Genomic DNA, 12591 nt, shown 5'->3' with positions numbered 1-12591 from the left:
ATAGTTAACACACAGAAATAGAGCAAGTCTTCAAAAGAAAAACAAAAAAGAGAAACACAGCATCTTAGCACAGTGCTAATCCCTTTATTATTATAAAAATCTATAATTACATATTCTTGCTTAAGGACTCTGTACCTTTGAGAAAGCTTCGAGTCTACACGCAGTAAGCCAGCTATGGCAAGAAATCATTTCAATTCCATAAAATTCTAGGATGGCCATAAACTTAAGCAGACTTTATCTTTACAGAAGTCATCAAGTTCAAAGACACTGTCAATTCAACATCCAGACAAACTTCTGTTGTTAAGACAGCTAAACTTAAGCCCCCAAATATCAGCATTATCAAGTATCTGACATGAATCAAATGTCCTATTGTCTCTCTCTGTATTATACTTCAATGACTCACCTTCTCTTAAACAGAGATACGTATTTTAACACAATATAATTTCCTCAAGTGACAGATTCGCTATCCAAACACAAACTAAGCAGCATAACTCTGACCTCTGGGGTTAAAATTATTTGCTAGCTGCCAAGCTGATTTGTGCAATTATATTCACTGACAGATACCTTCTGTTCTTCTCCAACTATTCAACACTTCAGAATCGGGACAGTTTGTAAGAGCTAAACTAACTGAAGCCCACACAAAAGTACCAGGAAGTGCTTTTAGGCAGCTTTGCACCACTTTGTTACCCACCTCCACACTACCAATGATCTGCTTTTGAACCTTTTCAACTGGCAATAGTCTCACGAAAGCCTTAAACTGTGACTGTTTGTTTGCAGTGCTTAAACGAGCACCTGAACTGTGTCTCACTGTGTACCTTTTCTCTGGCCAGCACTGCACCCTGGACATCAGCTAAGTGCAAGTGCTTAAGAATAAGATGCATGAAATTTCTAGCAAGGAACGTTAAATGAAATTAGGAGGATTAACAAGTCATAGAGTGCGACTGGATTCCAACAAGTGCTATTCATTTACTGAAACCCAGAGCTGAGGAAAATTATACTATTTTTAGGATCCTTTTCAGACATAATAGAGCACCTCTCAGAAAATTCAGTCAGAACATCTCTTTTTAGGTGGAAACAAGTCGACAGAGAGAGAGAAGTTTTTAAATTAAGAACAGTATTATCCGTGATGCTGCTTATTCTAATCTTAACTTTCACTCAAAATGTTATGTTGGTAGTCAGGAAGACAAGGACAGCATTGGAAGAGTGAATGGAATAGAACTGTACTGAACTAAGCCACTACGTGCTAATAAGTATTACTTGCAGGGCCATTGGAATCCTGACTCCCACTATTCATCTGAGAGATTAAATACTACAGCCATTGGCTGTGAAATAATGAAGACTTGTCTGATACTTCTTGCTGAGCTGCAATCCTCCTGTTCTGCTTCCTTATATGGTTCTTCATTAAGCCCAAAGGAAGTTTAAGTTCCTGCAACTCAAAATAAAGATAGTTATCAGTGTTTGGTAGCTTGGTTGAGCAACCTGTTAATTCAGACTGGTCATCTCTTAGCATCACAGGGGAGAAAAACAAACTTTGCTCAGGCTGGAAACAAGCAAAGCTGTTTAGGGACACACATTCTAAGCTAGTTTTCAGTTCCATTGGGATTTGTTCTAGAACAGCTGAACTATAAACACAGAGCACAAGAAAAACATCATGCCAGCATGTCTAAGAGTTCTGCATTATGATCAGTCATGCCATCTTCAAGAGAAATAACAAACTCAAGATGTGAAGGATTGTTAAAAGGCTATTGCTGCAGTTTACTCAGCTAAAGGGATGCTTCAGAGTACACAGGGTCCCATCAAACAAGTCCTGACACCATATTTGTTCCACTAAATATCCAGCACTGAAAGCTGTGATGATGATAAAAAAAAAGATTCAGAAAGCCATCTTACTGCTTTAAACCAAAATTCAGTATCTTTCAGGACAACAATCTGTAGTTATGAAGAGGAACTGCAGGGTGCTATCTTGTTTAGAGATAATCAGTTAGATCTTTAGGTTATGGCCAGGAAGGAGTAACTTCAGAAGAGAAAGTAAAGCTTTTTTGATTTTTAAGTTCTGAAGTTCCTACTTGATTTAGAAACATTTATACACCTTTCTGATAAGGGTGAGAAAAACCTCCTCAAAAGTCCTGTAGTACAACAGAATTCGGTAGAGCCCAGCCCTAAGTTAGTGTCCACCTAATTTGTGAACAAAAAGCTATGGAGAAGGAGATTCCAATGCTTCAGAGTGAAAGAGTAGAGCAGATTCTCTACAGATTAGAGGGGCTGTAAATCTGTGATGTTTAATAAATTATATTTGGTAGAACTGAATTCTTACTCCACGTAATCTTTAGTCAAGAGTTCACTCAAAACTGAAGCTAAATAGTGACAGTAAGAAATCATTTAACATCTAAACTCAGATTTAACATCTAAGAACAGATGGTAACTGAGTGCCACATCAACTTGCCAGCAAAAGCGAGGCAAGAAACACGAATAACTTTATATACACACACAGAGTATCACATAACTGGTCCAACATAGGAACCAGTTTCCAGTGGCTGAGTATCTCCAACAGAACACACTACCGACACCATGCAAACACCTATGTCCAGAAGGCAGCTGCTTCTTAGTCTGAAAATGACCCCCTTTGATAGGAGAGGGAAAAAAAAAAAAAAAATCAGTACCAAGAGCTTCCATTTCCCCAATTTAGTCAATTTTCCTTCTATACAAAGAACATGAAGTAGTATCAAGAAAGTACAGAATTTAAGACAAAAACAGTAATCATTTTCTTAAGTAATCCAGAAGAAGTGAGATTGAGTCCACATAAAATTACAGGTTCATGTTGCGTTTAACTATTTATATTAAAGCCAAAGCTGATGCCTGGTATATAATCATGTTAAAAATAAGTTTCAAGGAAGCATTAGTAGTTACATCTGTTCCATGAAATGAAGGAAGGAGCAGCCTTCACAATGAAGAAAAAGTTTTTCCTTGTAACTATTCTGTTTTAAGCAAGACAGTGTCTAAATTCAGAGAATTCTTGATGTTTTAACTGCAGACGAATTAGATGTTGTCCTATTTATGACCAGAGAGTCCAATAGCATATTTCAATAGCATCCATTTTTACATTATGTGATACGAAGGCTGTCAGTTGCACTCAGATTGTTGCTTGCATCACTGTATCATGGCCTTTAAGCTGGAATCCAAGAAGATCTCACCCTGATCCTCCATGTTTTCACGAAGAAGCTTTCTACATTGTTATATAAGCCAACAGACACATAAAGATGAACAGCTTTTAAGTTCTTTTGTTGACTATAAAAGACAGTTTTTCTTTAGCTTAATAGTTGCCCTAAACATAGCTTTTTCTGCATTTCCTGATTGAATTGTTCCACAATTAATTGCGACGCTTCTTGATATCTCAGTCATCATCTTGCTGATTTCTTTTCTGTCAAAAGAAAATTCACAATGTTAGGATACAGCTCCCTGCCTATAGCAGGGGGGTTGGAACAAGGTGATCTTAAAGGTCCCTTCCAACCTAAACCATTCTATGATTCCATTCTATAATACAGTTGTGTGAAGTGAGAGCACTAATAAATCACAAGTACATCAAAGATAAAATGGGTATTAGACAACGACCGCATTTCTAAGCTATTTTTGAATGATATAAGAGAATGTTCCCAGCAATGGCAGCTCTCTCCCTCATCCCAAACTACTGGATTTTATTTAGACTAAAGAACAAGATTTGCACCCCCAATAACTAACTGGAAGAAGTCAGTAATCAGGACGAAGGCAATCTGCCCTGTCTCCCCACCTTTAAAAGAGTCACACTTCCTTGTCACTGTTATTGAAGGAAGAAAGGAATTGCATTTTTCCTAATATATTTATGTTGTAACTTTTAAAGAAGTTCTTAGATGTGTATTTTTAATAGCTGAAGTTGACATTTCCATTTAGACTACATTTATATTTACATTTCAATAAGAAAAGAAACCCACAAGGTTCTTGAGTGTGACTTGTCAAACTACACTCATTGCTTCCCCTAAAGATAAAATTAATTAAATGAAGCGAGATCAAAAAGAGAGCTTGCTCTTCATCAGTGAAAGAAAATACATGCATACATACATACAAAATTAACCCATACATTTTTATGCACACATGTAACCTATGCTAATTATAAAAGCAGTTTCAGGCACTTAGATGTTACCTCTTTACAGGGATCGTATGTAAAAACTTTCTGGTAACTCTTACCAGTTTAAGAAAGTCAATTAATTTGTGAACATCCTCTCCTGTAGACAGGTCCACGAAATCTTTCGGTAGTCGGTAACTCAGGTATGGGCTGGGCTGAACAGTAACTTGACTGTTTGTACAACGAAAAACTGGATAGTCCTTTGGAAAAGAATGATGGATAATAAAAAAACAGTGCCTGAGTAAAACCAGGAACATCATTTGAACTCCTCCATTACAGTGTCTGAGTCACCTTGCAGAAGAGCTTATTTAGCTTTCAGTCGACTAACTTTGCACTTTTTAACAATTTTATATTTTGTCATTAAAAGCCACGCAATTAAAAGCAAGAGTTAGAATGTTACTAACAGTCAAATAGAGTCAGTTCCTCACTTCAAAGTAAAACAAATGATACACTGTAGAAATGTATTTAATATGTATATTTACAATGGTGCCATAGCAATGGAGATATCAAGAAATCTATGTGACTGTGTGTAAAAGAAAAAGTTTACAGTAATACCTCTAGGCCCCTCTTCATAGGTTCTTTCTTTAAACCCATGTTTGTATTAACAAAATTATGATCTAACCTCTCTGACCAATTTATTCACTGACGGCTAAAATACCTCTATGCAACATTCAAAAGTATCTCTAAACTCTCAATTCTAGCAAGGTTTAATTTAATATAAAATTTCACTTTAATGTATTATATATTTAAGATACTCTAGATCTGACAAGCAATACGATTGTTAATTGCATGGCAGTGGGTAACTTCATTTTAAAGGAAGTTCAGTAACTTTTCAGCAGATTTTATTACTGGATGCAAGTTTCAGCATGAAGTCATTCTACTCTTCATTCGGGCTTACACCAGAAAAATTATGTAAAGCACTTGGCACCCAGAAAAATAAATCCACAAAACAAAAATGGAAAGCTGGAACTGGGAATGTGCTTTAACAAGGGAGACATAGCTTCTAGCAGAAGAGTTCGCTGAATTTACATACACCATGAGACTAAGAGAAAACAGTAGTTTATTTCCCTTTCAACGTTATGAAAATGGTGATGGAACTAAAGCAAAGCTCAATAATGTCACTTGAGTTACAGTTACAAAGAGAAGCCCATAGTATCTGACTAGTCATCTCTCAGACAAATAGCAAGTACTTCATAAGATCACACTAGCTTTCTCTCTTCTATCCAGCCACTCAAGAACCCATTTAGAAGTGAGGACTCATCTCAGACACACAACAAGAAAGAAGCTGGAGAACAAAAAGGCTCTTCCTCTCTCCAAATTAATGGGAAGTTATTTGTTTTCACACAGAGAATGCAGCTTGGAACAGGGATAAAAAAGCACTGCTCTGTAAGTCCAGAGAGTCCAACCAAAGGACAAAGTGTCCCAGACAGTGTTCAATATGAGGAGGATACAGAAGTTAAGCTGCTTCTTGCTTCCTACCAAATATAAATCAACAAAACAGAACTTCAAGCAAATAAACGGAAAAGCAACAGATTTTTAAAAAAATCAAAGAGAGTGGAAGAAATTTAAAATACATTAGAACTGAGTAAAAGCAATTTTCAGGGCATCTTTCTGACAATGAGGTCAAAGCTGCTATATGGGCTTGTAAGGTTTGAACTACAAATTCCCCTGTAGGCATTTAACACTAGCAGGTGCTGCTTACTGAGATAAACTACTGTCAGAAAGATAGATTGATTCTACTCACAAAGAGTTTACATTTCAAGAGCTGAGGACTTTCATTTACTTCAGTGGGATTTGCACCATAATTCAGTTAAGAAAAAAAGAAGCAGCAGAGGCCCTAATGCCTTCTGGATTTGCTAGCCAGCTTCCCTGGCAGCAGAGCTGTACCTGTTCTGTTGCTTCCCCTTCACTCTGGTCGCCTTTTAGATTTCTCCCAGAGGTCAGTTCATCCCACGTAAACAGCAGTGAGTCTGTTACTTCTCCAAACGGATTAAAATCTATTAACCAAATCTTACCCTGCAATGTAACGAAAGAAGAATTAAAACAAGTCACATAGTTTCAAATAAAGCCAGAACACGCATGCACTTATACTACTGTAATAGGCCTGGTCTTTAGAGACAAAAATAGATGCCAAAACTGAAAGCATCTGTTCTTACATGCTGAAAATATTGTAACATACTTTATATAAGGCAAACAGTTTTAAAAAACAGCAAGCTCTGACTTAATATTTTTATTATTATTATTTTAGACAGAAGATCACACAGAGCTCAAATAAACTGAATTCAGCTCCACACAAGGTGCAGTTCTATGCAAGGGTGAAACCACAGAAATCCTCCATGATCCCCAGACAGCATGAACAAGAAAGAGAAAAAAGAAATATAAAGAAATAAAACCCAGGTATTTTGCTTTCCATCAAAAGTCACCACAGCACTCCTATACATTCAGCAGCCTAAAAGGATCGCTGTTCTTGTTCTCAGAAGGGACTGTAAAAATACAGAGCAAGGTCTGCAATTTGCTGGTGGAGATCATGAAAGCTGAAAGATGCTGCATAGACATAGATTAAAAAAAACACAAGGGTATTTTTGATATAACCCTTAGTAGTCCAAGCTAATTTCTCTTGCCATATCTTTAACATATTCATATGTCAAACAGTTCTGGTAGTATGCACAAGAGCATGCTGATTGTACAATTGAAGAATGTAAGCAGAGAGATTGATATGACTTATTAAAGGTAACAGAAGTCTGCCAAGGAGCAAGAAAGGACTTGTGTTCCTTGAGCCATCTCAAGATAGCCCTGTGCTGAAGCTGCACCTCTTCTCACCCAAGGAAGTGTCATCTAATAAAACAAAAACTTCATAATGAAATGTGAATATAGGTGGTACTGAGAACTAGCAAAACAACACCTGCCACATACAGAAGAAATCAGACCTACCAAACAGGGAGACTAAGGTTTCTGAAGCATCAGTGGGATTGAAGGGATTTACTTTGTTTATTAAAAACCAACTGCAAATCACACGTGAGACCTATGCAGTTACTACAAAATTTTGCTTTCCTTTGCTCACTCTCCTTCCTGAATGATCTTCTGTCTTTAAAAGATCCTATCTTGATGTAAACTTCAATGTATCTTTAACTATTATACCACAGCCATCTGTTTTCTAACATGTAGCTTCATTCCTTTGAAGCCTTCAGTCGTAGAGTAACATGGAGACTTCCACCCACACCACCTAAGCCACACTCACAGGCATTTAAGTGCTGTAGAGTAAGAAACGAATATAAACCCATACAACAGCAGAAAACTGCTAGAGGCTAAAAACAGTCTGTCACCATCTATACTGAGCTACTAATGCAGGTTGGGGAAGTCCCATCACAGATGAAACCAGAGATATTTCTTGTAAATGGGAGCTGTGCCAACACAGCAACCTGGCTGCGTACAGACCTAGACAGGTCTCCCTTTCAGGGTAGATCAATTGGGTTCAGCTGTCCCAGAGCAAGTTTTAAGAAGCCAGTGAACTATAAGAGCCGTGCTAAAACCAGACAGCTACAAAAGAAGCTGGGAACTGCAAGGACACAGACCTGAACTGTTTCTTACTTGTTTTGGAAGAGTGACACTGCACAGACCTGCATGGCTAAATTGCAAAACCTCTGAACCAAAATTGACACCACTACCACAGACAGCAAAAAGGGGCAAGCTCTGCTATCATTTTCTCTCTCTGTTCCTCCCAGAAACACAGTCACAAATTCTCATTATAAGCAATATTTTACTTTTGCTAATGGGGACATCTCACTAGCTCCAAGGCATCAGGAGGAGAAATCTGAAATTCAGATTCATTCTATCACTCTAGAAAAACAAGTTAATGAACCAATTTAATCACAGACAGAAGCAATGGCTGGCAAAGTTCATTCTGCAGTTCAGAGAACTTTTCCTTGCATCAGAAAGGTTTACACTCAATAAAGGATTTCCCCATGACAGGCTCTCTCAGAGACTTTCTCACCCCAAATACATGTAACTACTTCTTTCCAGAAGTAGGAATTCAAGATTGTTTCCTTGGGGAAAAGATGTACCTGGAAAAAAAAAAAACCAAAAAACGTTTTTGACTACTGAAAGCAATATTTGGCTGCTCAGGTGCTCACAGAAACATTTCTCCCTCTCTGCAGACAGTGGAACTCTGACTGCAACACCTCGAGACCATTTTAAATCTACGCTGAGCTCCATTAGTTGCAAATGGATGAAAAGTGGCAAACAGTGTCCTTTCTCAGGTTTCATTAAAGGGAATGTACATAGCTCTGGGTGAGTAACTAGACCGTATTTTCTCAAGGTTAAATACTCATTCAAATCTTACTTTGAATTTTATTATTTAAATGTTGTTTGAGGTGATATGCGCTGTATATCTAAAGAGCAATAGTAAAGCTATTTATGTGCAGTCTTCTTAGTAATCTTTATCATATGAGAGAACAGAAATGCACAAGAAGCAAGCAAGCAAGGCTGTTCTTATCTGAAGAGGGAAAAAAAAAATCATATTATTACATAACTTTTCTTTTTCCCTTCATCCTAAAAAAGGAACTGATAGATTTACCATATCATGACAGCTTCATGTTTTGTTTTTCTAAAGCATTCAGCAGTATGCTGCTGAAAGGAAATGCTTGTGACAAAGACTGTTTAAAGGAAGTTAAAAGATAAAATGCAAACAAAACTGTTACATTTCCCTAGCTGCACCTGCAAGCACAGTGACAATGCTCACAAGGCAGATAGATGCTAGTGCTGGTTTGCATGTTAACAAGAAGAGAGTGATGAATTTGCAGTGGCCTGGAGCTTTGCACTGATTTTCCGTAACACAGTGACTTGTTTTGAACATGGTTACAAGGTGTAGAACTTGTAAGAGGTATCACCAGGAGCAACAGCAGAGCTGAAACTCAGGCTTGTCAGTTTTTGTGCAAAAAAAAAAAAAAAAAAAAGCCAATCCAAATGGAAACAGGCTACTGGTCCTCCAACATGACCTCTCTAGGGCTAGGTATCCAGATCATCCAGCTTTGAAAACCGTATAACAGCATTTCTGCCTTAAAAGAAGGTCTGTCTGCCAAACCAGAGCTAGCTCAGAAGAGCTCAGTGAAGAGAAAGTAAATGGAAAGGTCAGCCACAGAAAAGTTTGCCCTCAAACCAAGGCACTGTCATTCCAACTCAATAAGCCGGACCTGTGGCAGACCACTCTGCAGCCTCTCAAGCAACTACAGAAAGCGTGGAGCGGTTTGCTCTCTTCCACAGTCACAGTAAGGAAACAAGCTTCTCCAAGCTGAATATTTTAGAGCTGAAAGAATTTAAAATAAGCAGACATCGGACATTTCTCTCATTCTGTAGGTGAGGTTGCCATGCAACCAGCCCGAGGAAGAGCATGGGCTCTGGAAATTAATTAGACTCAGCAACACTCAATATTCTTTCGCTGCCTATATCTCACATACAAAGGGAGCAATGAATAATACAATTGCAAACCACAGAAGTATGTGTGAAAGGAGGAGGATTTGACACACAAAGGATTATCTGGCAGTTTACAAGACTCGAGGGTAGAAGGCACTGAGAGTTGTCTACAAACAGATATATTCTATCCTGACAGATGAAGAAACACTGTTTATTTGAGATCACAGAGGCTGAAGCCTCTTACTTAAATAAACTGTCTTCACACTTCAGCTGTGAGGCAGGAGTACCCAAAAGCAGGACTTGCTTAGATGCTGAAGCACTGCTCCGTGTTTCATCTGACAGCATCCTCAAGTCCGATGATTTGAATCCAGGCAGGTAAGTTTCACATGCCATTCAGCATGGCTGCTTTTAGCCTGTAGCCTGATTCTAGATACTTATTGTTCGACAGCCCAGCTTTCACTATACAGTAATTTTCCACATCACGCATTTCTTTTGTTTCTGTTTCGCAAACTGTGGCATGATTTACTATTACACAATTACAAAAAACTTCAGCAGAAGTCAAAGTTTTTATGCAAACTAACTACAAATACTCCTAACTTAACTCACTGACTGAACGTCATCCCTAAAATCAGCTTTTGGATTTTTCAGTTGTGGACTCCTTTAAGACAATATGTGCTGTTAGAGAATAGCTCACATGACCTATTTCTAACAGTTGACACTAGGAGAAGTCAAGGTGGCTAGCATTTCAAGTTAGGATGGGACATTTCTCCCTAGTCTGTCACTATCTGGATGTTCAGTGATCCAACTTGCTGAGCACTCAGAACCACAGCTGGAACAATTTGAATAGAAAAAAAATAGCTTCCATCTGCTTCAAATTAGGAATACAACAATCATATACTCTTTTGATGATCATTCCTTTGTATCTTAGAATAAGAGTCATTTTTCAACTGCTGAAGAACACTCTGAAGAAGTGATTAACTTTGATGAGTTCAGATGCTATAGCGATGATTTTTTGAAGAAAAACTGCTAAGAATCTACTGAATTTCTTTTAGTGAGCAAAACATCACCCTCCTCATTTTTTGAAATAGCCTACTAATTCCAGCTGAACATTCAGCTACATTTCTGTCAAAAGTACCTATAGTAGGCACTATATAGAGTGAGCAGTGCTTCACTTAAGCTATTTATCATAGAATCCTTACAGCTGGAAGGAACTGTTAAATGCCATCTAGTCCAACTCTCCTGCAATAAACAGGAACACCTACAGCTAGATCAGGTTGCCCAGGGTCTTACCCATCCTCGCCTTGAAAGTCTCCAGGGACAGGGCATTAACCACATCTCTGGGCAACCTGTTCCAGTGCCTCACCACCCTTGCTGGGAAAGATTTTTTCCTTGTATCCAACCTAAATCTATCCTCTTTAAGCTTGAAGCCGTTTTCCCTTGTTCTATCACCACAGACCCTGCTAAAGAGTTTGCCCCCTTCTTTTTATACCTTCCCGCAGGTATTTATACAAACTGGGGGAAGATCTCCTGGAGAGCAGCCCTGTGGAGAAGGACTTAGGGGTCCTGGTAGATAAGAAGCTGGACATGAGCCAGCAGTGTGCGCCTGCAGCCTGGAAGGCCAACTGTGTTCTAACTGCATTAAAAAAGGGGTGGCCAGCAGGGAGAGGGAGGTGATTGTCTCCCTCTACTCAGCTCTTGTGAGGTCCCGTCTGCAGTACTGCATCCTGGCCTGGGGCCCCCAGCACAGGAAGGACGTGGAGCTCTTGGAGCAGGTCCAGAGATGATCAGAGGGCTGGAGCACCTCTCCTGTGAGGAAAGGTTGAGGGAACTGAGCTTGTTTAAGCTTGGAAAAGAGAAGACTCCGGGAAGACCTCATTATGGCCTTCCAGTACTTGAAGGAGCGTATAAACAGCCATTCCCCCTCCTGTTTATGAGGGTGGATAGTGATAGGACAAGGGGGAAGGGTCTTAAATGGAGACAGGGGAGGTTTAGTTTAGATATTAGAAGGAAGTTTTTCACACAGAGGGTGGTGACACACTGGAACAGGTTGCCCAACGAGGTTGTGGATGCCCCATCCCTCGAGACATTCAAGGCCAGGCTGGATGTGGCTCTGGGCAGCCTGGTCTGGTGGTTGGTGACCCTGCATATAGCAGGGGGATTTGAAACTCAATGATCAACCCAGGTCATTCTATGATTCTACGATCCCTCCAATTACTGGAAGGCTACGAAGAGGTCTATCCAGAGCTTTCTATTCTCCAGGCTGTACAAGCCCATCTCTGAGCAGGAGAGATACTCCAGCCCTCTGATCATTTTCATGGCCTTTCTGTGGACACAAATTCAGACACAGCTGTAATTGAAGCTAAAGTTATGTGCTTCCAGACTACTTGTCTGGAAGAAAATATTTACTAAATAATTACTGGCAAAGACATACTTACAACCCTAACTCTATCACTTTCATCCCATTGACAGTATCAAACGTTGAAAAGGAATTCAGTAACAGAATGATAAAACCAGGTAACTCTTTTTTTTTTTTTTTTTTTTTTTTGCCAGGATCACTTCTAAGAAGAAGCAGCTATTCTTTGATTCCTTTCTCTAGGGTTTCAGGTACAGCTTCCACAGAACAAACATTTAATTGCTAAGGAAATAAACAATCTATTGTTCACTTACCCTGCTGTCTCGGTACACATCAAAAACAACTGAAAAAGAGAGAAAAAAAAAGTTAATATTGAAAGATACAATTTCCCAGAAGATGTCTAAAACTCTCCTGGAGAAGAGAAGGGAGACCTCATTATGGCCTTCCAATACTTAAAGAGAGATTATAAACAGGAGGAAAATCAACTTTTTACACAGACAAATAATTTAAAACCATTTCCCCTTGTCTGATGATTAAAGGAGGGGAGATTCAGATTAGATGTCAGAGGGAATTTTTTCTCTGAGAGGATGTTGAGGTGCTGCCACAGGCTACCCCATCCCTGGAGGTGTTCAGGGATAGGCTGGATGGTGCCCTGGGCAACCCAATCTAGTAC

At 39.0% G+C, this 12591-nt stretch overlaps 1 protein-coding gene across 1 annotated transcript in view; it reads right to left on the bottom strand.

The window, feature by feature from the left end:
• Window positions 1-471: 471 nt before the first annotated feature.
• The window catches only part of CDC123 (cell division cycle 123), a 35580-nt gene continuing 23460 nt past the window's right edge, over window positions 472-12591 (bottom strand). The window contains exons 10-13 of the mRNA XM_031615764.2: window positions 12233-12261; window positions 6044-6172; window positions 4219-4356; window positions 472-3418 (exon numbers count right to left, since the gene is read on the bottom strand). Of these exons, the coding sequence (XP_031471624.1) occupies window positions 3392-3418; window positions 4219-4356; window positions 6044-6172; window positions 12233-12261 (323 nt within the window). The 3' untranslated portion in view covers window positions 472-3391. The remainder of the gene's footprint in view (window positions 3419-4218; window positions 4357-6043; window positions 6173-12232; window positions 12262-12591) is intronic.

The sequence above is a fragment of the Phasianus colchicus genome, chromosome 1, assembly GCF_987193195.1.
Source record: "Phasianus colchicus chromosome 1, bPhaCol1.hap1.1, whole genome shotgun sequence".
Lineage (NCBI taxonomy): Eukaryota > Metazoa > Chordata > Aves > Galliformes > Phasianidae > Phasianus > Phasianus colchicus.
The sequence above is the reverse complement of the archived record's forward strand: the minus strand, read 5'-3'. Positions and strand labels throughout refer to the sequence as shown.